The sequence below is a fragment of the Microplitis mediator genome, chromosome 9 (assembly GCF_029852145.1).
Source record: "Microplitis mediator isolate UGA2020A chromosome 9, iyMicMedi2.1, whole genome shotgun sequence".
In the NCBI taxonomy this organism is placed as follows: Eukaryota; Metazoa; Arthropoda; class Insecta; order Hymenoptera; family Braconidae; genus Microplitis; species Microplitis mediator.
Window position 1 is genome coordinate 20,085,867 of NC_079977.1, and position 24,548 is coordinate 20,110,414.

Below are 24,548 nucleotides of genomic sequence, written 5' to 3' on the forward strand. Positions count from 1 at the left end.
GGTTACCGTTACCCCTTAATTAGGCTCAGAATAAATTACAATAAATTAAGAAAAAATTGATTTTCTTTTTAAAGTAATAAATTTTTAAGTAAGTAAGAAAAAAGTTGAAAAGCTCAGAAACTGGGCCAGGCCCAATGACTGGGTCTTTTACCTTATTTAAAATAAATAAAAAAGCGAATTTGAAATTTACCGCGCATATCAAAGTAACGCGCGCAATCAAAAACTTTTTTTTCCTCCCGCCAGCAGCGACCTCAAGCACAAGAATACGTAACTAAAGTCTATTAAATATAATCACACATACATACACAACAAAATTACCTCCTCAACCAACATTCTCTCATATTTTTTACTCTCTCGATATGTCTAATTGTTGATATACAAATAACTCATATAAATAAATTTTGTTACCAAATGTCACATCTCTATCCAAATAAAAAAAATACCACAAATTATTTAACAAATATCCAAAAACGTGTCTGTGAATAATAGTCGTGTCTAAATAAAATTTTAAAAAATATTTTTTTTCACTCACATTAAATACAATAAATATTTCATCAACCAGCAGTACGACAATGTGATAACCTATAATTTGTATCAATTAAATCCACAATTATAAATTATTTTTCTTTTTTTTTATAACAATGTAAGTATTTATAATTATTTTATTAATAATAATTCTGATAATAATAATTAAGAAACAGAAACACTTTTTTTTAAACTTTTTTTTTTTCTTTAATTTTTTTTTTATTCAAATTTATTTTAAAGATGTTTAGTATTGTACCTATAAAGCAAGAGTATTCAAGTGTTGAAGAAGAGAATCAAACGGCATCAAATGGTTTACAGAATAATCACCATCATCATCACCACCATCATCATCATCAAGAGTATCCGCTATTTACACACCAAGACGTCGAATACATGTATCGCCAATTACCACAATTTTGGAGTCAATCCCAAATGCAATCAGCAGCAGCTGCAGCAGGGCATATTGATGCATCTTTAAATAAATCAACCGGTCAACATAATTTATTACAAGTATGTTTTATTATCATATCAGACATTAGAAAATTCATAACTTGTAAATAAATTAATTAAATTAACGTAGGACTGCCCAAATATCACTACTAAATTTATAGAATGCGCAGAAAAAAGAATTTATTGCCGCAAAAAAATTTTAATTTGCACCAAAAAATTTTATGCATTATCAATTAAATACAATAATTGTCTTGGCATGGTCACCACATTTCTGGAAAACCTGGAAATGTCAGGGAATTATAAATATACTGGAAAAGTCAGGGAATTTCGTCACAAAGCTGAAAAAATTTTCACTTTCTTTATTTTGACTAAAAAAATCCGATAAATCTAGTTTTCTGTCTAAACTGTTCAAAAAGTTACGCGGCGCGAATGCCCGGGTAAAAAATTTTTTATTCATAATGAATTTAGATCTTAATTTCATCACGAAACTCAGATCATGACACAAATATGACTTTCATCATGAATTTGTATCAACAATTTTAATCACGACAAAATTATGACTTCATATTTAGTGACAGAATAATTAAAGAATTAATTTATTTGAAGAAAATAAGTACGATCGTCTTTTTCCTCGCGTAATTTAATTGTGATTCGAATGATATAGATAAATCTATTTATCTCAATTTTTGGCAATTAAAAAGAGTTTAAACTATGAAAAGGCACAAATTCAAGTCAAGACCTATCTAATGATACCAATTTCAATAACATTAACTAATTCTATCATATAGATATGGCGGGAACAAAATTTTCCTTATTCTCTTAATAATATAAACTAGATTTATAAAATATTCAGAAAAAAAGAATTTCGTGCCGCGAAAAATTTTAATTTCCACCAAGAAATTTTATGCATTATCAATTAAATACAAAAATTGTCTTGGGGCGAGAAAAGATTTTTTTGGTCAAGAAATAATTCCTTGCACCGAGTAATTTTTTCTAGTTCTAAATAAATTTTTGTTTTCAATTCACAATGCAAAAAATTTATTGGGGTAAGCAAAAATTTTCTTTAGGCAAGTAAAGATTTTTTGTGTCAATGAATCCTTTTTTTTTCTATGCCCACTTTTTTGGCTTTGAGAAGCTTCCTAAAACCAAAAGGGAGAATAAAAATCTGTCATTTTGGAATAAGTCACGCGATATAAATAATATAGATATATATTCAGTGACATTCAGTCATATATAGTGACAGAATAATTAAAGTATTAATTTATTTAAAGAAAATAAATACGATCGTCTTTTTTCTCGCGTGATTTAAATGTAATTCGAATGATATAGATAAATTTATTCCCGTGTAAAAAAATTTTTATTCATAATGAATTTAGATCTAAATTTCATCACGAAACTCAGATCGTGACACAAATATGACTTTCATCATGAATTTGTATCAACAATTTTAATCACGACACAATTATGACTCAGTCAAATTTTTATCCAATTGATCCGAAGTTCATTCACTAAATTAATTTTACAATCAAAACTGATTTACGTAAATCGAGTACTTGATAGAAGAAATTTATTGGTAATTTCTGAGTCGATAAATTTGACAAAAGGTTTAATTCAGTAAAAATTCAGTCAAGTTTCTATCGAAGTCATCCCAAGTCCAATTCAAAGACGTAATAAATTAATTTTATATTTGGTACTGATTTACTAGACGAAAAGTTGGAGTAAATTCATGTAATGATGAAAGTCATATTTGTGTCACGATCTGAGTTTTGTCATGAAAATTTTTTTCGCTTTCGTTAAGCGAAAATCGTTTCGATCTTCAGGTACGTATTAAATTCAGATCTAAATTCATTAGGAACAAAAATTTTTCTTACACGGGTTATCTCAATACTTGGCAATTAAAAGGCGTTTAAGCTATGAAAAGGCACAGATTCAAGTCAAGACCTATCTTATGGTACCAATTTCAATAACATAAACTAATTCTATCATATAGATATGGCGGGTATAAAATTTTCCTTATTCTCTTAATAATATAAATAATTCGCGCACTAATTTTACATTGATCTGAACACGCATTTTCCCATTTTTATTATAAGGTAAATGTCCCAATACCGGAACGACGAAGGGTATACGACTGATTTTTATCATTTTAAAAATATTCAAATAGATTATAAACCAAAATAATTTATTACATCATATAGAATAGACATTTACCTATTCAAAAATAATCAAATTAGTTCATTTTTCTTAAATTTAATATAAAAAGAAATGTTTTTCTATGACACCCAAAAGACCCAATACCGGAACGCTGAAATAGCCTTGTCCCAATACGGGAATTCGGTTGTCCTAATACTGGAACAGTAAATAAAATGAGTTATTTTTTGCATTTATTCATAATGAAAATATTAACAATTATTAAATAATATTAATGTAAAACGAGTGGGAATGTAGCAGACATCAGACAACTTTAAAATTATAAATAAATAAAATAAATAATTAAAAAAATAATATTTATAAAAAAATGACTATTAATTTCAAAATTTTTTGAATGCGCAGTTTTTAAAATTTTATTCCATTAATTATTTACTCGATTTATTAATAATTCTAAATTCGTCTGATGTCTGCTGTCACACTTATGATGCAAAATGTATTTAAAATTTTTAAATTATTAAATATTCAATGAAAATAAATATTTTGAACTGAAGAATCGAAACAAAATAAATCATTTGAGGTTGTACTATTAAGTTAATTAAAAAAAAAAAAAACTATTTTTTATGATTTAAATTAGAGTTTATCTATATTTAATGCATTTTTTATAACAATCATACATACTGCATTAAATATTAGGGCTCCAGTAATAATTAATATTGCACTTGATTTAGCCAGTCAACAAAACTCACCGTTAATGTCTCTCGATAACATTAATATGACTGGCTGTTCCGGTACTGGGCACACATTCATTTTGGTGTACCAATAGACAAACAGTAAAATTAATATAATAATACAATTTTTTTCATATTGTTAAAATGTTTTCTTGAATTTTATGTCATTCAAGATGCATATACTAAAAAAAATTAATAAACAGTAATTCTATACATTTTCTATAAGCTTAAGACCATTGGCTGATTTCTTAGCAAAACTATTAAGAGACATGAAAAAGCGATGAATCCAAGACTATTGCTATAATTACCATTTTTTTTTTTCATGTTTCGGATATATTCTAAAATCTATTTTATATCCTATTTTGTAACTAAAAGATTAAGGTTTTAAATAAAGAAAGTTTTATTTAATTTCATCGCGTACGAGTTAAAATATAATATAATGATTATCAAATCGTTCCGGTATTGGGTCTTGTTCCGCTATTGGGACATTTACTTACTAGGGTGGTCGTTCAAAATTAAATTTTCTCAGGTGCCCCATAGACAGCTTCTATTTAGTGGAAAAATACCTGGGGAACTTGATTTTTTCTTTTTCAGTAAAAAGAACACGTGCCTCAGTACCATCACAGTTCATTTTCCGAAACAATCCTGGTTTTTTATAAATATCTCATTAAATATGCAGATGAAAGGAAAAAACCATAGGAACAATTTTGTAGGAAATTAAATTTTTGACAAAAAAGGTCATATTCATTTTTTATATAAAATGTGTACTTATGAAGATATTTAAAAAAAAAGCTTTTCTTATATGAGTGTGAATGTAGCAGACATGAGACAAATTTTAAATTACAAATAAATGAATTAAATAGTTTGAAATATAAAAATTAAAAAAATGCACATACTCATTTTCAAATTCTATAAATGCGTAATTTTTTAATTTTATTCGATTTTTATTTAATTCACTTACTTTTAAATTTTTAAAATTTACAATTGTCAGCTACACTCACACATATTTTCTTAGATCTTATTAATTGAGCATTTTAAGGATTATAAATTTTGAAAATAACATTTTTCTAAGTATATAGAAACTAAAAAAATTTGGAAAATCCAAAAGTGCACGCCTCGAAAGCTCATGTTATGTTTTTTTTTAAAAGTTAAATTTCGAATAAAATTGAATATACCGCTCTTTTCTTATAGAAATTTCCATGGTAAATATACGGTAATAAAAGTAAAAAAAAAAAAATAAATAAGGAGAACATTCCTAATGAAAAATGGCGGCAGTGTGTGTTTGTTTACATGTAAGATTGCCGGTTTTAACCGTAATGATTTATTTTTAAAAAAACGAGAAGGCCTACAGTAGTGATTTTCAAAAGGAACCTTCTTTGCTTATTTCTGAAAATTTTGAAAAAAAAATTAAGTAGTTTCGTCAAGTCGTTCTCGAGATATCCGTACCACGCCGTTTTTTTGAACCACAGACTAATGGACGTCCACGATAAATTTTTTTTAATGAACTTTTTTTTATATTAATACATATTAGACAAATTAAAAAAAGTATCAGGATTATTTATTAGTGTTTCAGCTTTATATTGATGTGTTTTTCATAATGTGTAAGAGAAATAGAAAAAAAATATATGCACTTTAATGAGTGGAAATCGTGTGACCTTGACAGGTCGGTTATAAAGCACAACCTCTCCGCTTCGCTTCCGAGGCGTGCAATAACTAGCATTAATGATTGACATGTTACGAGTTACAAACCCAGACAACATTCAATTCGGAATGACTGCTTTACGACGTCCTTTTGAAGGCGTCCTCAAGAAGTCTTAAAGGTGTCATTTTTAAGAACTCTTAATTAAGAGTTCTTGAAGACTCCATAAATAAGACGTCAGTTTTGTGACGTCTGAATGTATTCTTTTTTAAACTTCTTTATGAAGTCAAAATTAGGAGCTCCTTAAAGACGTCATGGTAAATTCATACTGAAGTCATTATTTGCGAAGTCAAAAAAAAGAACTCTTTTTAAAGAAGTCTTTTTAAAGACGTATTATTGAGTTCGCTAGGTGGCTCATTCGACATCTTGAGAACTTCTTAAAGACTTCTTTAAGATGTTGATGAGACGTTCAAATTATAAATAGGAACTCATTTAGAACTTATCAAGACGTTATTTTGCTATCTGGGAAGTTGTCTACATTTACCCGTGTGAAAAAAATTCGTTCCAAAAAGATTCCAAAAAAGTTCCGCATGTGGAACTTCTAAACATGAGACAGATTAGAACTTCGAATTGAACTTTTTTGGAACGTTAGTAATTTCGATGGTAAAAAAAAAAAGTTTTTATGAGCAAATTTAGAGTCAATCAAGGACGTTCTTGGGACTTTTTTGGAATTTTTTATGGACGTATTTTTTTTGTTCTATAGAAAATTTAAAAGTAGTGATTTTTAAACTATTTTGGCATGTTTCTGGAACGTATTTAGTCTACAAAAGATGCAAAAGTAGTGATTTTGGAATGCCTTTTTTAGTCCATAAAAAAGTCAAAAGTGGTGATTTTTGAATTTTTTTGGAATGTCCATATAAAGTTCCATAACCGTCTTTTTTTGACTCTAAATTTGCTCATAAAAACATTTTTTTTTCCATCAAAATTACTAACGTTCCAAAAAAGTTCCATTCGAAGTTCTAATCTGTCTCATTTTTAGAAGTTCCACTTGTGGAATTTTTTTGGAATCTTTTTGAAACGAATTATTTTTACACGGGTAAGAAAAATCGTTATCTTTAACATGCTCCATTGATAAGATCTAAAAAAGTTTTTTAAAAATATCTTCGTAAATACACATTTTATAAGAAAAATGAACATGACCTTTTCTGTAGAGAATTTAATTTCCTACAAAATTGTACCTGTGATTTTTTCTTTTAATCTGCATATTTCATGAGATATTTATAAAAAACCAGAATTGTTTCGAAAAATGAACTGTGATCATCCTGAGGCACGTGTTCGTTTTTACTCAAAAAGAAAAAACCAAATTCTCTAGGTATTTTTTTACTAAAAAGAAGCTTTTTATGGGACATCTGAGAAAATTTGATTTTTAACAACCACCCCAATACTTACATTTTATTTATTCACTCGAAAATTTTAAAAAATTCTACTTGTCAATTACATTCACATTTATATTTACGATAATGAAGTTACCCGACGTCTAATAATTTTTTGATTTTTTTACAACCGATTAATTATAAATAAAAATATTTTAAAAATTGCACCTGTAGCTTTTTCAGTTTTGTATTTTTTTTAATTGATTTGTTGAAGAAAAAACCGAAAATTGTTAATTGTCTGCTAACTTTAGTATCATTTATATTTTATTTATTCAGAGGGTATTTTTTAATTTTTTTTTATTGTCATGCTGATTTGTGATCAGTAAGAAAATCAATTATTTCATTTAAATTCTTTGGAGGCTGAATAGATGATTTGTTTTTATATTTTTTGCGGGAAAATTTTGAGTAATTTAATAGGAATTATAATTTTTTGAAATCTATTTTTAGATCTTCGTTAATTCATTTACATCTACGTCGATTTATTTAATTGTACGTAAATTTAGTTAAATCTATATAGATCTATTGAGATCTATGTCGATATCTTTGAATACATATAGTTCCCCTAGGACTTTGGTGAATTCATTCAGAGCTCTATGCATCCACTAAGATCTAAATGTATTTATTTAGAAATAAAACTATTAAGATCTATATGAGGTAAGGGACCCAGATTCTGACCTTTTTAGAGTGCCGGTTGGGGTTATACTATAATAATTAATGAAAGATTTAATTTAATGAGAAAAATAATAATTTTATCGACTAGTTTATGATTTGTCAAATAAAGTCATGCGCGTAAAATAATTATTTGAGTTGAATTAATAATTTAAATTGTCGTTTTAAAAATTGACATTCAGAGACTTAGTTTCTGACCCTCAGAATTTTTCAGGTCGCAGTTTCTGATCTCCACAGTGGCCTAGTTTCTGACCCTTAAATTACACAAATCATGATTAGGTTGTGAAGTACTTTACCAAGTTTCAATAAACTAAAACTATCATTTAGATAAATAAATTAAATATTTATTATAACAAAAACATAATTTTTCAATATTTAAAATATAAATAATTAAAGTCACTTTAGCTAGCGCCTGTTCTCATTATTTTTCATCGTAACTCGTTGTCTTTTTTTTTAAACTCTTGAATAAAAAAACAAAAAAATTAATTTTGTCATAATAAAAATATTATTCAAGTAAAAGAGTCATAACAATTTAAATACTATCGAAATTGGCATTATTTTTACAATAATTTTATCACTCCAAGAATATGTACTTTCAAGATCTAATTATGATCTTTTATTTTTAAAAATGAATATTAAATGTTAATTTATCACTGTATTATGAATAATAGTAGAAAATAATTTAAGAAAATTATAAATATTGCTATTTTTACATTTTATAGACATGTAATTCAACAGACAACTTCGCTCGCAGTAAGTTATAATGTTAGGGTCAAAAACTCCATCATACCTTTAAAATTGAGCCTAGTTATTGACCCTCAAATTTCAACAACAAAATTCATTTTAATATGTTTTATAAATGTATTAAAATAAATTTTAATTAAATATTGATCTATCCATCTATTTTTAGTTAAATTTTTTTACTTACATGATAATTAGTGCACAGATTTAATCGTCGTACCTCCTAACGTAAACTGTTTAGACCCTACTTAAAAAATGGCTTCCTTAGCTACTTATGGCTAAAATATTCGTTTTTATTCAATTAATCCTTTCTATGTTTTTTAAATTGCCATTAATTAGGCTCAGAATAAATTACAATAAATTAAGATAAAATTGATTTTTTTTTTAAATTATAGTTTTTTAAGTAAGAAAAAAGTTTAAAAGATCAGAAACTGGGCCAGGGTCAATAACTGGGTCTTTTACCTTAGATCTATTGAGATCTATGTCGATTTCTTTGAATATATATAGTTCCACTAGGATTTTGGCGAAATAAGTCAGAGCTCTATGCATCCACTAAGATCTTAATGAATTTATATAGATCTATAGATTTACTAAGATCTATGTGAATTTATTTACATCTATGTAGATCTATTCAGATTTATATAAATCCACTAAGATCTAAATGTATTTATGTAGTAATATAACTTTTAAGATCTATTTAAATCTATATAAATTTATTCAGATCTATGTCGATCTCGATCAACATAGACCCAAATCAATTCTCATACTTCTAATAGATCAATTTATATATTCGCCTACTCAACTCATTTAACGTTTTAGTATTAAATCTGTATTGATCTATATTTATCACTTTATAGGATCTACAGAGATCTACAATCTATTTTGATCTTCATATGCTAGCTCATTTTGTTGAGTATTCCACTCTCATCGATCCAAATCTATCAACATTAATTTTACATTGATCTAAAAAAAAACAAAATCAGATTTAGATAAATCTCGATCATTTTTTCCCAGATCTTATTAATTCTTATAACAGTTTTTATAACGAAATTTAACGAACGAATTCAAATTTACTAATCAGCCTCCTATTTTCTAAGTCCACTAATAGTTAATTTTTATTTTTTTTGTTATTGATATTTTTATATTTATGTCTTTTTTTATACCGTCAGATAAAAAAATATTTTTTATTGGTCTCTTATCTAACAATTTAATTTTGTTTAAACCAACAATTTTTTAAAAATAAACAGCAAATATTCACTTTTGTTGGATTTCGAAATTAAAAAATCCAGATTAATTTATTTATAAATCAGAATTTCGTAATTAATCAAATGAAAAAAAATAATAATTTTTGTTTTGAAATGATTGACTTATTTACCATTAAAAAAAAATTATCTTCTTTTTTTCACATTTATAAATTTATTTTTTACACAAACGCAGAAAATTTACTATTCAAATTTTAGAAAAAATAGTAATTTTTCAAATTTAAACAAAACATTTTTTTATTTTGAAAAAAAGAACTTAAAAAATTTAATAATCTACAGGTCAATAAATTAGCATGACAATTCTTCATTAATTAAAAAAAATTTAACTTTTATTTGCCTAAGAACAAATAAAATTTCATAAAACTCTAAAACAAAAATCTTCTGAATAAAAATAATGAAAGTAATTCCTAAATCTAATTTAAAAAAAACAATTAAAATTTCTAGCATTCCGAAAGATTACCCGGACCATCATATATTCATCAGGAGACTGTTTACAGCCAAGACCCCAAGCCACCACGTGAGCATCCATCATGTCTGCCATCATCAGAAAGCTCCCAAATATTATTATCACCCCCGCCAATACCTGCGCATTCCATGGCCAATCACACAATAGCATTCATGCGTACTCAGACATTTCCCGTTCGTCACAACGGACCTGGTAGGCCACCAAAAAATTCGCTGACAATCCCAAATCTGACCTCACTTGGCTCAACATTTGCACGACCAGGACATCTGGGTAACACATCAGCACCTGGTACAATATCTAGCCCATCAACAACAACCGGTACATCAACAATCGATACCACCACAACCTTAGAGGCGTCAAGTTCACGTAATTCCGATACATCAACACCTGGTCTTCCTGGTACACCTGGTCCAGGTCTACCCGGGACACCAGGACCCACTGGACCAAACGGTCCTGGTCCTGGTAATGGTAGTGGTGGTCCCGGTACAAGTAACAATTCATCAACATCAAATTCACCAGCGAAAATAAAACCTAAATGTCAATGTGAAATTTGTCATAAAGAATTTGGTCATAAAAGTAATTTATTTATTCATATGCGTACACATAATGGTGAGCGTCCATATAAATGTAATCAATGTGATAAATGTTTTACACACAGTGGTAATTTAGCGATTCATATGCGTACACATTCTGGTGAACGTCCATATGCATGCCAAATTTGCGGTAAAATGTTTAGTCATTCGGGTAATTTATCAACGCATTTACGTACACATTCTGGTGTTAAACCATATAAATGTACCGTTTGTAGTAAAGAATTTCGTCATAGTGGTAATTTATCAATACATGAACGTATACACTCGGGGATTAAACCATTTCAGTGTAAAATATGTGGAAAAGAATTTTATCACAGTGGTAATTTAACGACGCATATGAAAAAACATCCAATGGATAAGGATAGCATGGTAGGAGGATTTGTTGGTGGTAGAGGACATGGTCATCCAATAGTCGTTGATGATCAACAAGTTGAAGTACAGATTGATGGCACAAGTCAGATGGACTCTGTCATGGACACGACAATGGATGAAGAAGAAAGATTAGACCCTAGTGCTGCTTGTTCTGCTGAAATTTCTGAAGCAGATGACCATGAGGCTGAACGTGTATTTGAACCGTCTAGTTAATGGCAATAATTATTTTTAAAATAATTTAAAGTTTAAACATAACGATAAAAAACAGACAGACAACTAAAAATATAAAGCCAATAAATTATTTTTTAATAATTATTAACTATTAATTATTAGTGTAATTACAGTTACTTTTTTTCTATGGCAACGGTTGCTAAGGAAATATTTACCTGATTTTTAAGGTTTTTAGTTTCATTCATTCGTAAGATGGAATGAAGTTCCTTGTAATGAATATTTTAAAATGGAAGCTTGGTTTTTTGAGATAGAAATCGGATTATGAGTAACAATTTTGAGGATACTGGAATAAATTTTTTATAGATTTTGTTGCCGGCTATTCGTAAGATGGAATGAAGTTTCCTATGGAAGCGAAAATTTTGATTTCTTTAGGAACAAACTATAAAAGTTATTAAATTGAACAAAAACTAGAGGCATAGCAACGGTTGCTATAACAATTTTATCATATTTTTTTAGTTTTCACTTCTGCAGATTCGTAAGATGGAATGAAGTTCTCTGAATTGAATAGCCAGAAATGAAAACGAAATTTTTTTAGATAAAAATTAGATTATTAGCAACAATTTTGAGGTTACTGGGAAAAATTTTATGAATTTTGTTCCTGTTTTTCCGTAAGATGGAATGAAGTTTCTTATAGAAGCGAAAAATTTTATTTTGTTAGAAACAAGCTACAAAAATTATCAAATTAGACAATAACTAGAAACATAGCATCGGTTGCTAAAACAATTTTATCATATTTTTTTAGTTTTCACTTCTGCAGATTCGTAAGATGGAATGAAGTTCTCTGTAGTGAATAGCCAGAAATGAAAACGAAATTTTTTTAGATAAAAATTAGATTATTAGCAAAATTTTTGAGGCTACTGGAAATTTTTTTATAGATTTTATTTCTGTCCATTCGTAAGATGGAATGAAGTTTCCTATGGAGTCAAAAATTAAAAATTTTTTTTGGAATGATCTATAGAAATAATTAAATTAGGCAACAATCAGAGCCCATAAAATCTTAAATCTACTCGTAAGATGGAATGAAGTTTTTGTATCAATTATTCAAAAATGAAAATTAATAATTTGAAAAGCAGTCAGAAATCATGACCCATAGCAACCGTTTCGACTAAAACAGTTGCTATAAAAATATTATCGCTCCTTGGAAAGTTTTCAATCCTTCCTTTTTAAGATGGAATGAAGTTTTCTATGGAACTGAATATTGGAAAGTTTTCAAGAATAAAAAATAAAAGATGATGCAAATCAGATCCTTAGCAACCGTTTTTTATTATAACAGTTGCTAGGGAATCAATTTCCTACTTTCTATAGTTTTCAACCGTCAATTTTTAAGATGGAATGAAGTTTTGTAGGAAACTAAAGAGCAACAAATATTTTCGAAATTAAAAATATAAAATGGAATAAATCCGTGCCCTTGAGGTTAAAAATCCGATATTTATAAAAATCTTTTTCTGTACAATTAAAAATCAAAAATTTCAAAATTTGAATTTAAAAATATTCTCATCCTGATTTATTTCATTATTATAATTTTATTTAAAGTAAATTACAAAAAATATTTAAACATATTTTAGGTTAATTTGAAATCTTAACAGAATTTGTTGCAGAATTTTATCCGCCATCTTTATAAAAAATAAGTTTAATTAAATTATTTTTAGAAATTGAAAATAAAAACTATAGAAATCAAAAGCAACCGTTTTCATTGCAACTGTTACTAAAAAAAAAAAAAAAACATAAGTATTTCTATAGTAACTGTTGCTAAAATTAATTCTATTGTAATTATTTCTGAAAAAAAACCTTTCCGTAGCAACCGTTGCTAAGGAAGTGCTTCCATAGCAACTATAGTTATTTTAAAATAAGCCGGGCTTGTTGGTACTCATTTTAAAGGAAATAATATTTCCTAAACTTATATATATACAAATATATATATATATATAAATATAAATCATTTTATAATCATTGTTTTTACAATTATGACAAAATTTAATTAATTATAAATTTAAACGTAAATATAAGTTTAAAAAAAAAAATTATTATAACTGTATAAATTTTTCGTCTTTTAAAATGATTACCAATTTATAATATTACGATGTATCTGTTTGTTGGACACATCTATAAATGTGCTGCAATTATATTTATATTAATTTGTAATTGCTGTGAATAATAGTGATTTTTGTTAATCGCCTTAAAAAAAAAGCAAAAAAAAAAAAAACAAAAAAAAAACATACATAAAAAACAAAAAAAAATAATTGATAAAATTCATGAATTAGTTGTACTGTATTATATATATATACATATATATATTATAAATATATAAAAAAAAATTATTTATGGTTTAAGGTTTTCAATATAATAATAATCATATTATAGAATCTCCAGATTTAATTAATATGTACTTAACAAAAAAAAAAAAAAATTATAAAATTCCTTTTTTTTTATTTCATTTAGTATAATTTTAATCGCAATTTGTATAAGATTTAAATTTTTTTTTAGGTTAATCGTGTCCTAGACACGTGATTTTGAGAAAAAAAAATTAAGATATGATGAATATTTTTTAATTTAAAAATTTTATTTTTTAATTAATTTTTAAACGTATATATAGATATATTATTATAAAATATAAATAATAAAAAAAAATTTGCAATATAAATTTATGACAGTACTAATAACAATAATTAATTTTACATTTTATTAATATAATTTTACAGATAATGTTTTTAAAAAAGACTCGCAAAAAATTATTTTTGTGACAGACACTTGAAATTTACGACATTTAGCGCCTATAGCCGGCAGCTAAAAATATTAAATAAGATACAGCTGGTAAAAGAGATACCTAATCGTTCTAATAGTGACGTCATTATCGGATCAAAAAATATTTTTTTGGTTACATGTGCGATAGCAAACGATCGAAAAATATCGAAGTAACTTAACGAGCCATCTTGTGACAAAATTTATCATCATTTTAATTCGTCCACTTACCGACTTCACTCTAATTTTCAACAAATACTCAAAACAATCTTACCAAATAAATAAACGCGGATTTATAACCTGCCATTTATAGGCACTAAATGTAGTAAATTTCAAATATCTGTCACAAAAACTAATGTATTTATCTAGTACAATTGAGTCTAAGACGCTCGCACTCGATAGATTAACTACTATTATTCAACGCAGGCCTGATTTGCGCGTTTTATGACGTCTGTGTTCCGAACCCTAAACGGCTGTCAACGTAAGTTTCCTCATTTTCTACCGGCGTTGTCAAAAGTGAGTGTTATAATGAAATTTCACAACGCGTCTCAAGATTTTTGACTGAGCTCCATTTATTAAGGTAGTTGTCGGGTGATGGGCACAGTGGCAGAAAATTCTAAAATTTTTTATTCTCATTAAGGGTATTAAGGTACAATTACAATTAAAATTTGGAATTGATTGACCATCTCTAATTCGAAATATTTATAATCAAAGTTCGGATCATTAACACTACGAGCAATAAGGCGTATGCGTTTCAAGTCGCGTTCGTGATTCTAATAAAAAAACTAACATTCAGAAACTTTTGAAAAATTAACAGAAAATTAATGAATTTGTCCTGAATTTATTTAAAAGAAAATTAAGTATTCACCATCTCATTGTTGAGATATGGCAACGCAAAGTTCAACAATAAATGAAAAAATATACATATCGGTGAATTGGAAAAAAACAATCTGGCAGCGCTGTACGCGAGTATACATCCCGGGAAAAAATGATCAGAACTGACCATGCCTGTTCATGTATGATCAGGCCTGAAATTAGACCTGATCATGCCTGTTCATGTATGATTAGGCCTGAAATTAGACATGATCAGGCCTGATCATACCTGTCCATGCCTGTTCATGTCTGAAGCGTTGAATACACTCAGGCCTGATCATACCTGTCCATGCCTGTTCATGCCTGGTCATGGCTGTTCATGTCTGCTCATAGATCTAAAATTTTGTTGACCAAGAATCTATCACGTATAAGATTTTTATTACTTGAAGTTCATACGAAACTTACTTTTCAACTAAATCTCTTAGGTCAGTGGGTAGCGAGTTACACTTTCGAGCGCAAGGTCCACGGTTCAAATCCTGCACATGCCCGAATTTTTTATTTTTTTTATTTTTATAGCAATAATTATATACATGTATAATTGAATATAGTTATACATAATTATATATAATTATATAGGGCCATTTTTTATATATAATTTTTTTACCCGGATGGGCATGAACAGACATAAACATACCTGATCAGACATAAGCATACCTGATTAGACCTGAACATGCCTGATCAGGCCTGGTCAGGCATGGTCATTTTTCATGTCTGATCAGGCCTGAAGACTCATGCCTGTTCATGTCTGATCAGGTCTGATCATTTTTTCCCGGGATAGTATTATTTGAGCGGTAAATTTAAACATAAACTTAGTACACTATACAGCAACTGGCAGATCATATGCGACGTTGTCAAATTTTAATTTACGAAAATGTTAAATAGTATTTGTGTATACGTGTATTGGCAGGGAGTCTAGTATATGGTGGGGACAACTGAATCGATTGCAGCGTTTGCTGTGGGCACAATTTCGTTGAATCATGCTCTCGTTGAAAATAAACACGTGAAAATTAAGTTTAACCCGTCAGCACTCCCGTCAGCTTTTCGGTATACTTTACGCCCGTGATGAGAGTTTTGCGGACACTTAACGCCTAGGCACCAAACAAATTTTTTCAAATTTTAAGCAAGAAAATATTTTTCATAAATTAATTACTCTATGTATCATAAGAATAATAAAAAATAAATAAATGATAATTGTAATTTATTTACGATTAATAAACGTAATTTCAATTTTAACGAATTCAACCGAATAACTTCACAGACTCCCGAAGGTATACGAGCAGTCACGAGAGTAACCGAACGTAGAATTTTTTTACTTACGCCTTTACGCCCGTGATGAGGAAAATGCTCACATTTTTTGAGGAGCATAAAAAAATTTTTTTTTTATAATTTCCATAACAACCAAACAAATTTTTTTCAAGCGGAATCTGAAAATAGATAAAACTATTTAAAGATAGAAAAAATTTCAACTATTCGTTCCATTTGGAAAAAAAAATGTTATTCATGTTTAAAATCGAGCGTGAGCAAAATGCTCATAACGGGAGTGCTGACGGGTTAAAAATAGTTCATAATAGTTATTGTGTCGTTAATGTTTCCCTTTGCTCATCGTTTGAGGTTAAAACAATATTTTATAATCTATTGATTTAAATCCGGTTTGGATAATTATTTTTATCATTGCCTAAAAATTATTTTTTAACCCTTTGTCGCTCGCGCTATACGGTGATTCCCCGCACAACACTACTCAACTTAATAGAGTTGGCGTGAATACGAGTGAGACACTAGAGAAAGCGCGTATAACGGAAGGTTAAAAAAACATTATAAGTTAGTACTTTCTTAGTTACGATTCACAAGCAAATTATCATGAATTAAAATAAACTTATTGACTTCAATTTTGTTAAAAAACTCAATTTACTATTTTACTATTTTTCAAAATTTTATCATTGTAGTTGTCATGTATTATTTGTTTTGATTTATCGGTTAACCTTATTCTATTCTAAAATAATAGTATTTATTATTTATTAAAATTTTTCAAACTTAATTTCTTTATCCAAGTATTTTTAATTTAATTTTCTCTATCAAAAATACAATTACACTGTTTTATTTATATCATTATAAATTTTTATATTTTGATTTTATAACGAATTTTTATTTTTTACACTGATTTTATATATCATTTATAATTCTCGAGCATGATTTTTTGTAACCATCAGATGTCGTTTTCGTCGCGCTCCCTGCCAATATAAGTAGCGTGTTGGTAAACATCTCATGGGTACAGTATCAAACAAAAGCAATGTCTCGTTTTAACACTACCACCTAACCTACTCTTACCGTGTATATGGCTCATAACTTTTTGACATTATTGTAGCAGGACAACTACCATAACCCTTCGTCGGTCGCGTAATGAGCGTAGTGCTGCCTTTTTTACATTTCATTTTTTTTCTCAGAATTGCATGAATTAGTAACTTATAAAAAAATTTGATTCCTTCTTTGAACTACAGTGAAGCCTGGATAAGTGGGACCCGGATACGTGAGAAACCTCTATACCCTATTCAAAAATTCGCATAGAATCCACTCAACTGCGACAAAAACCACATGGAATCCTATAGACTGTATTGGTTTCTATGCGGTTTTTGTTGCAGTTGAGTGGATTCTATGCGAATTTTTAGATAGGGTAGTTAAGACTTTTTGTCAGGATGGTTGATCTGAAGACTTTGGCATGGCGCCTAGTTGACCTTCCAAAGAGTTTTCCATGTCCACATCAACAATGAGTGGTTAAGCATTTCCAGCTGCCATCGAAGAAACCGATGGAATCGGTTCAGAATAATGAATCCACCTAAATATAGCGTTCGGCGGCTTAAAGACTGCAGTCTGTTGCGATGGAAAGAAGGAACGAAAAATGTCATTTGCACACACAAAAAAAGGAATTCTTGGGTCAAGAAGAAAATCGTTTCCAAAAATAAATTCTTAAATTAAAATATCCTCTTTTCTTGTTTGAAAAAATTTTCTCTTGGTAAAAATTTTTTTTTTTTTTAATTAGAGTATATAAAGCTCTTCAATAAAGAAATTCAATTTTGATTTAAAAATATAAATTTTTGCTTTAAATGTTTTTAGTTTCTCCGAACAAGAAAACAACTTGGTTGGCTCAAGAAAATTTAGCTCTTGGTTTTAGAAGATACCAACTCATTCTAAAAACATTGTTCTCTCGAATGTAGTCGATATCGATTCATTTCGATACATCGAGTTTTTAAACGGATGCACATTTAACTTACTCCAAGTAAAAATTAATTTATTTAAAGATTTGATAACATTTAGTTCAAAATAAATGTAGACTTTATCTGAAAACAATTAATTTTAGATTAAAAATATAAAAAACTCATTTTAAAACTAAATTATACATTAACGTAAAATAAAAAATACTTTTATTTAAAATACAATAATTAAGTTCAATTTTAAATTAATGGTTTTTATTAAAAATTATATTTTCAGAGTATATACAATTAATCATCAAAATATATTTTGATTCTTTATTACAATGAAATTTTTTTTTTTTGTTACAAAAATAAATGAAAGGTTAGGTTATTTATCCTGGCTTCATTGACAGCATCAACTGCATGATATATACCACACTAGAAAGGAAACAATTTTATGTAAATTTAGGATCAGAAATGATAACAAACGTGACTATCTGATATGATTAAAAACAGCATAAATAATAATTAACTTACTTTTTTGTGATTGAAACGACACCATTTAACTTAACGTGAATCAGGAAAAAACACCAGATATAATGACTAATAACTACAATAACTCACATTTTTACCGAACACTTCAATTCAAAACAATTTATGTATATGAATTAGTTAATTGTATAATTAATAAACTAATACTATTAGAATATTGGTGTGTAATATATAATTGCACATATACGGCGCCAGCGCTGAACAGACTCGTTTCATTTTTTTGGGATCTTCGGGCGTCTACGTGTATACACAAAGTAGTGTCCGAAGTAGAGAAGCTGCATAGACCCGAGTGCTCCTGTTATCCGAATGCTGCTATGGAAAAAAACCAAGAGCTTGATTTTCTTGACTTAAATTTTTTTATTTTTGTTTCAAGCAATAGCCACTAGTTGGTTTAAGAAATCTGACTCCTTACGTAGAGAAGTTAAATTTCATAGAATAAAATATTCAATATACATGAATGAAGAAATTCAAAATATTAATTCAAAAAACAATTTACTTTCTTTAAATATTTTTTCTTTTTGAACTAAAATCATATATTTTTAATTTAAAACTTTAACCCATTTGGGTCGAAAAAATAACTTTTTGAATCAAAATAATCAAAATTAAGAGAAAATTTTCTTCAACCAAGATTTATTCCATTTTCCTAAATATTCTCTTGACTCAAGATAATTCTCTTTGAACCAAGATAACCTTTCGGTCAGTGCAGCCGCCTGTATGCCATTGGAGTGAAAACTATCACTGTCTTCTCCCGAATCCCTCAACCGAGCGAACTCCTGTTCACAAATCAATCTGGTATAACTTCCCATAATACACTGTTCACACCTGAAAATTTTTTCTCTAACTGATGTCACTAGATCCGTCTAGCATTTTATATACTATCAATCCACCATGGAAGGAAGTAAACAGCTAAGGAAATAACAACATTGCAGCCATAGTCAGCTGAAATTGATAATTTTCCCACCACTATAACAGAGGTCAAAGAGTGTCTTCTCAGTAATTTTATCAACACCAATTCCGGTTATACTCATCTGTATGATCAAATTTCACGGGTAAGGTATTAAAATAATAACTTACCAAGGATTTTTAACTTTCCGCTAAGAAAATTGAAAATTTTCAAAAATTCGGAAAGTTATTAGTTTCGGTCCGATTTGCAAAAATCGAATTTCTATTAGATTTTGACGTTTTGAGGCTCTAGGAAGCTATCCTGACTAATTTTACGATGATGTCCGAGTGTATGTAAGTGTGTACGTACTTACGTACAATGGATGGCGTGGCTCAATAAGTTATAGATCAAATTGAACGGAATATGGTATAGTGCCGGATAGCTCAACTGGTAGAGCACTCGGCGCGATACCCAATTGATCTGGGTTCCATTCCCAGTTCGGGCTATCTATATTTTTCTCAATTTACTTATAAATTGTTTTTTTGAGAAGTTTATTTGCATGTTTGCATGTTTAGGTTTACACTATATTTAAATGGTACGTACGTATGTAAATATTCATAATTCTCGAACGAATCAACCGATTTCGATCTTTGAGGTGTCATTCGACGCGGCTTGTTAATATCTTGAAGCTGTAAAAATTTGAGCTTAATCGGTAAGGTGCGTTCAGAGATATTCCAAAAATAAAATTTTCTTAAAAATGTTTTATTTGGATAATTTTTAATTTGCTCGATGGATTGATTCCGAAATCTAATCAGCTCTAAAACTTTATAAGCCGCGTCGAATACCACCTCAACCATCAAAATCGGTTCATTCGTTCAAGAGAAACCGTTGACGAAAGAATTCGAAAAAAAAATTTTTTTTGGTTTTTTTAAAATTTCTCAAAAATGACTGGATAAATCAATTTAAAAATTCGATCAGCTTTAGAACTTGATAAAACGCGTCAATTGCCACCTCAACCGTCTTAATCTGTCAATTCGTTTACGAGATATCGTTGATTCAAAAAATAGTGAAAAACGTTTTTTTTCGGATATCTACAAAAAAATTGAATCAATCGATTTCAAAATCTAATCAGCTCTAGAACTTAATCAATCGCGTCGATTGCCACCTTAATCATCTCAATCGGTTAATGCGTTCGAGAGATATCGTTGGAGAAAGAAATGGTGAAAAACGGGTTCTTTCAAATATCTTCGAAACGGTTGAACCGATCGTTTTGAAATTTCAATCAGCTCTAGAATTCAAGAAAACGCGCCGATTATTACCTCAAACGTCAAAATCGGTTGATTAGTTCAAAAGATATCAGCGCTGAAAAGTTAGAAAAATAACATTTTCAGTTTTTATTATTCTTTAATAAATTTTACTTTTTCAAAAACACAGACATATAAAATTCCAAATTAATTGTAAACAAGTTTTGAGGTTATGAATACGAGCGAGAGTGTCACACCAAATCTTGTCAAAGTGAGAGTGGTATAGGTATAACCTATGCTGTTACTGTCTTTTCGCCCGCTGTTATAGATGGCGCGCGAGTAATCCCAGCACGGCAGAAATGTTAGACATTCTGCCGTAAACTCAAAGTCGAAAGTACGTACTTTCGTCCGGGCATGATGAAAAAAAAATTTTCTTCACAACTTTTGTTCTGAGGACTTCAAAAATTTTTTTAGTGTATACTCGATGGAGTATACCGTGTAAATTCAGTGTAAACTTTGAGTGTATTTGGTGTATACTCTATATGCACCGAGTATACACCAAATAAACCCCTAATTTACACTGACACTAGGTAGGGGAGGATGGGGCAGAGCGGCCCTCCTAAGCCAATTTTTATTTTTTGTGGCTTTCAACCATAAGATCACTTTACTTTTGTCCTATTTCGAACAAATTTATGGACATTTTGCCAAAATTCTGAAAATTTTTTTTTTTTTTGTGGGGCAGAGCGGCCCCCCTTCAAAAAGTGATAAAAAAAATTTTGTTTTTCGTTTTTTTTTTTTTTTTAATTGTTTTCATCATTAAGAATGTATTTCTTTCTCTTGACAACTATTTTTGGTTTTATATTACTCGAAAAAAATTTTTTAAAGCGCAAAAAATCGTTCACTCTCGATTACCTTAATTACTAATTGTTATTTAATAAAAAAAAAATCAATTCTATAATTTTACTTTATTTCAAAAATTTATCAACTAAAAAAAAAAATTTTATTTTTATAAATTTTTAGTGACCAAATTTGCCTCTTACATAGAGAAACGGCCGAAAAATATGAAAAAAAAATTTTTTTGGAAGTTTCGGCTGGTCCATTTTGCCCCAGGTGTTATGCGTAGGGCTAGAAATATGGAATTATGATAATTTTTTTGTAATTTGACGATAAAAATATGAAAAAATCACTTTTTCAAAATTTTGGGCTTGTCCATTTTGCCCCAACCGTCATGCGTACGGGTAAAAATGCGCAAACATATCGGATTTATAGTAATTAGTCGAAAAAAAAAAAAATTTTTTTTTTGGTCAAAATTTCAGGGGGGCCGCTCTGCCCCACCCTCCTCTATATATCGAGTTTACACTAAGTTCACACGGTGTATATGGATCCACTAGGGCATGAATTATACAAGGTTAATAATAATAAATTTTTTTTTTAATTACATTTATTCGTTTCCTCAATGTATGGGCCAGGTCTGGTAACCAAGCATGGGCCAGATCTGGCAACCAGGCTTGGCCTGAGATTATCATTCCAGACTTTTACCAAAACTGGGCCAAGACTAGCTTACAAGCCTCCCAAGGTTCTACAAATTTGGGCCAAGCCTGGGCTCGTGGCACTTTCCTCTCTGAGCTCAAATAGGGGAAGGGGGGAGGGGGGACCCTTAATTTTGGTCTCAATAACCCACGTTTGTTGCAAATTAAAAATTTTTTAATTTGGGGCAAAAGATACTAGAAATTTTTTCTTTCTACCAAAATTAATTGTCCATTTAACAATACGGAATTCCCAATTGGACCATTGTCTCGACTATGAAGACTATCTACTCTCTATAGTCTCGACTAGTATAGTTATCCAGTCTATCTCTCATTAACTTTCTATAACTATCTAATTATCTTTCTACTCTTAAGATTTAAATAATTTATGAACCATTATTGGAGATTTAATAAACATTGGAAACATTTTCATTTTCCAGTTGTTAAAACTAAGCTAACATTTAAATATGACGATAAGTACTACACCCACATTATCATGACACATCAGTCAGTAGGATGCAGGTACAATTTTAACGTGCAAGTTCTTTTAGGGATAATGTTAACGCGTAAGACTCATTATCCTGAATGCACCCGCAGGGCGCTTGAAATTAGTATTACAAAATATTTGTGTTTATTGATCATTATTTCAGGTAGAGCTTAAATCATTAACTTATCGAAAACTCTTATATAGTCTAGAATGTTTATTAATGAACCATAATTATTTTAAGTATTAGGATTATAATTATTAAGAAATTGTCTAGACGTTTATGATATTGGCGTCTGCAGGGAAATAGAAATTCTCATATATTACAAAATTACAAAATTTAGTGTCATCTTAAAAAGAAAATTTTTTTTTAAATACATATGGAAGATCTTTCACGATCTAATTGTGCTTATTATTTTAAAAAATATGAGTGTGAATGTAGCAGACATCAGAGAAATTTAAAACAATAAATAAATACAGTAAATAATTTAAAAAATAATATTTATAAGCCAAATTTTTCACAACTTGTTGGAGTGAACAAGCGGCGTCGAATATGCCACCTTAGAGATCAAAATCGATCCATCCGTTAAAAAATTACAGAATATTTATACATACGTACATACACACATACATATACTCAGACATTATCTTAAAAATTAGAATAACTCCCGAGAACTTCAAAACGTCAAGATTTATTAGAAAATCGATTCTCGAAAATCAGACTGAAACCGATAGCTTCCTTGTTTTTTTTTTTTTTTAATTTTCAATTTTCTTAGCGGGAAGTTAAAAACACTGGTAAATTTTGAGCTCTGAATATTAATATGAAACGAAAGTTTTTACTTCAATTTTATTCAGTGGAGTTATTTTTCATTAATAATATTTCCAACACTCCTCTTCGGAGTGAATTTCACACCGAAGGGATTCATAAATTAATAAAAAATCATCTACTTCGCGTTTACACAGCATTCCCTCCGGATTTAATCCGCTCGCACTCCGCGAAATTTTTGCAGGGTACCTACACCTAAAGTTCAAAATCCTGCCCGGTATACTGTAAAAAATTCGCAGAGTAAATGCGGATTAAATCCGGAGTGAATGCGGGAGAATGAATTATTAATTATTACGCGAACACACGTACGCACACATTTTCACACACGCACGCATACATCCGAACACACACACGCACAAATTTTCACAAACACACCCGAACATACACAAGCACACATTCGCACACACACGCAAACACCCGCACACACCCGGAAACACACATGCACACAAACACGCACTCACACACACACACACAATGTTTCACAGTGTAATATAAATTTATTTAACTACTAAAACTCCGGACCGGAGTGAATTCGGATTGAAATTAAATCCGGATTTACTCCGGATTTTTTACAGTGTATTATTGATCTTTTATTAATAATTTAATTATGGAAAGTGTTTTATAAAGAACATCAATAATATATTTAAAATCCATATAATAAATTTTTTTCAAATTATGTAATTTTTCCCGCAAATTGTTTACTTTTTTATTGGTTCGCAGATATCGAGTCAGTTATCCCCAAAAATATGAATTAGTTCAACAACTGAATATTATAAGACCGCATGACCTTAAAATTTATAAACGTTATTAGCTTAATGACCTTTACCTTTGTTACCTCAGGTACATTTCTTTCGACCCCAACTATTACTTACTCATTATCCCCATACTCTTAAGAGTATGTCGCTTTTAAAAGCGACAATTTCATTGGCTCGATATCTTAAACTGCTTTGTTCGAAAATACCTTAAATTTGAGTGT

At 29.1% G+C, this 24,548-nt stretch overlaps 1 protein-coding gene across 2 annotated transcripts; it reads left to right on the top strand.

Annotated features, from left to right (window-relative positions):
- Positions 1-301: 301 nt before the first annotated feature.
- Positions 302-13,444, top strand: LOC130674682 (zinc finger and SCAN domain-containing protein 5B-like). 2 transcript variants are annotated; one of them, XM_057480085.1, is made up of 3 exons: positions 302-643; positions 844-1,035; positions 10,043-13,444. In XM_057480085.1, exons 2-3 carry the CDS (start codon positions 919-921, stop codon positions 11,240-11,242), a joined length of 1,317 nt encoding a protein of 438 aa, XP_057336068.1. In that variant the 5' UTR covers positions 302-643; positions 844-918; the 3' UTR covers positions 11,243-13,444. The 2 variants fall into 2 exon arrangements, with proteins under 2 accessions (XP_057336068.1, XP_057336067.1); XM_057480084.1 differs by having other exon boundaries at positions 766-1,035; positions 10,043-13,443.
- Positions 13,445-24,548: the final 11,104 nt, after the last annotated feature.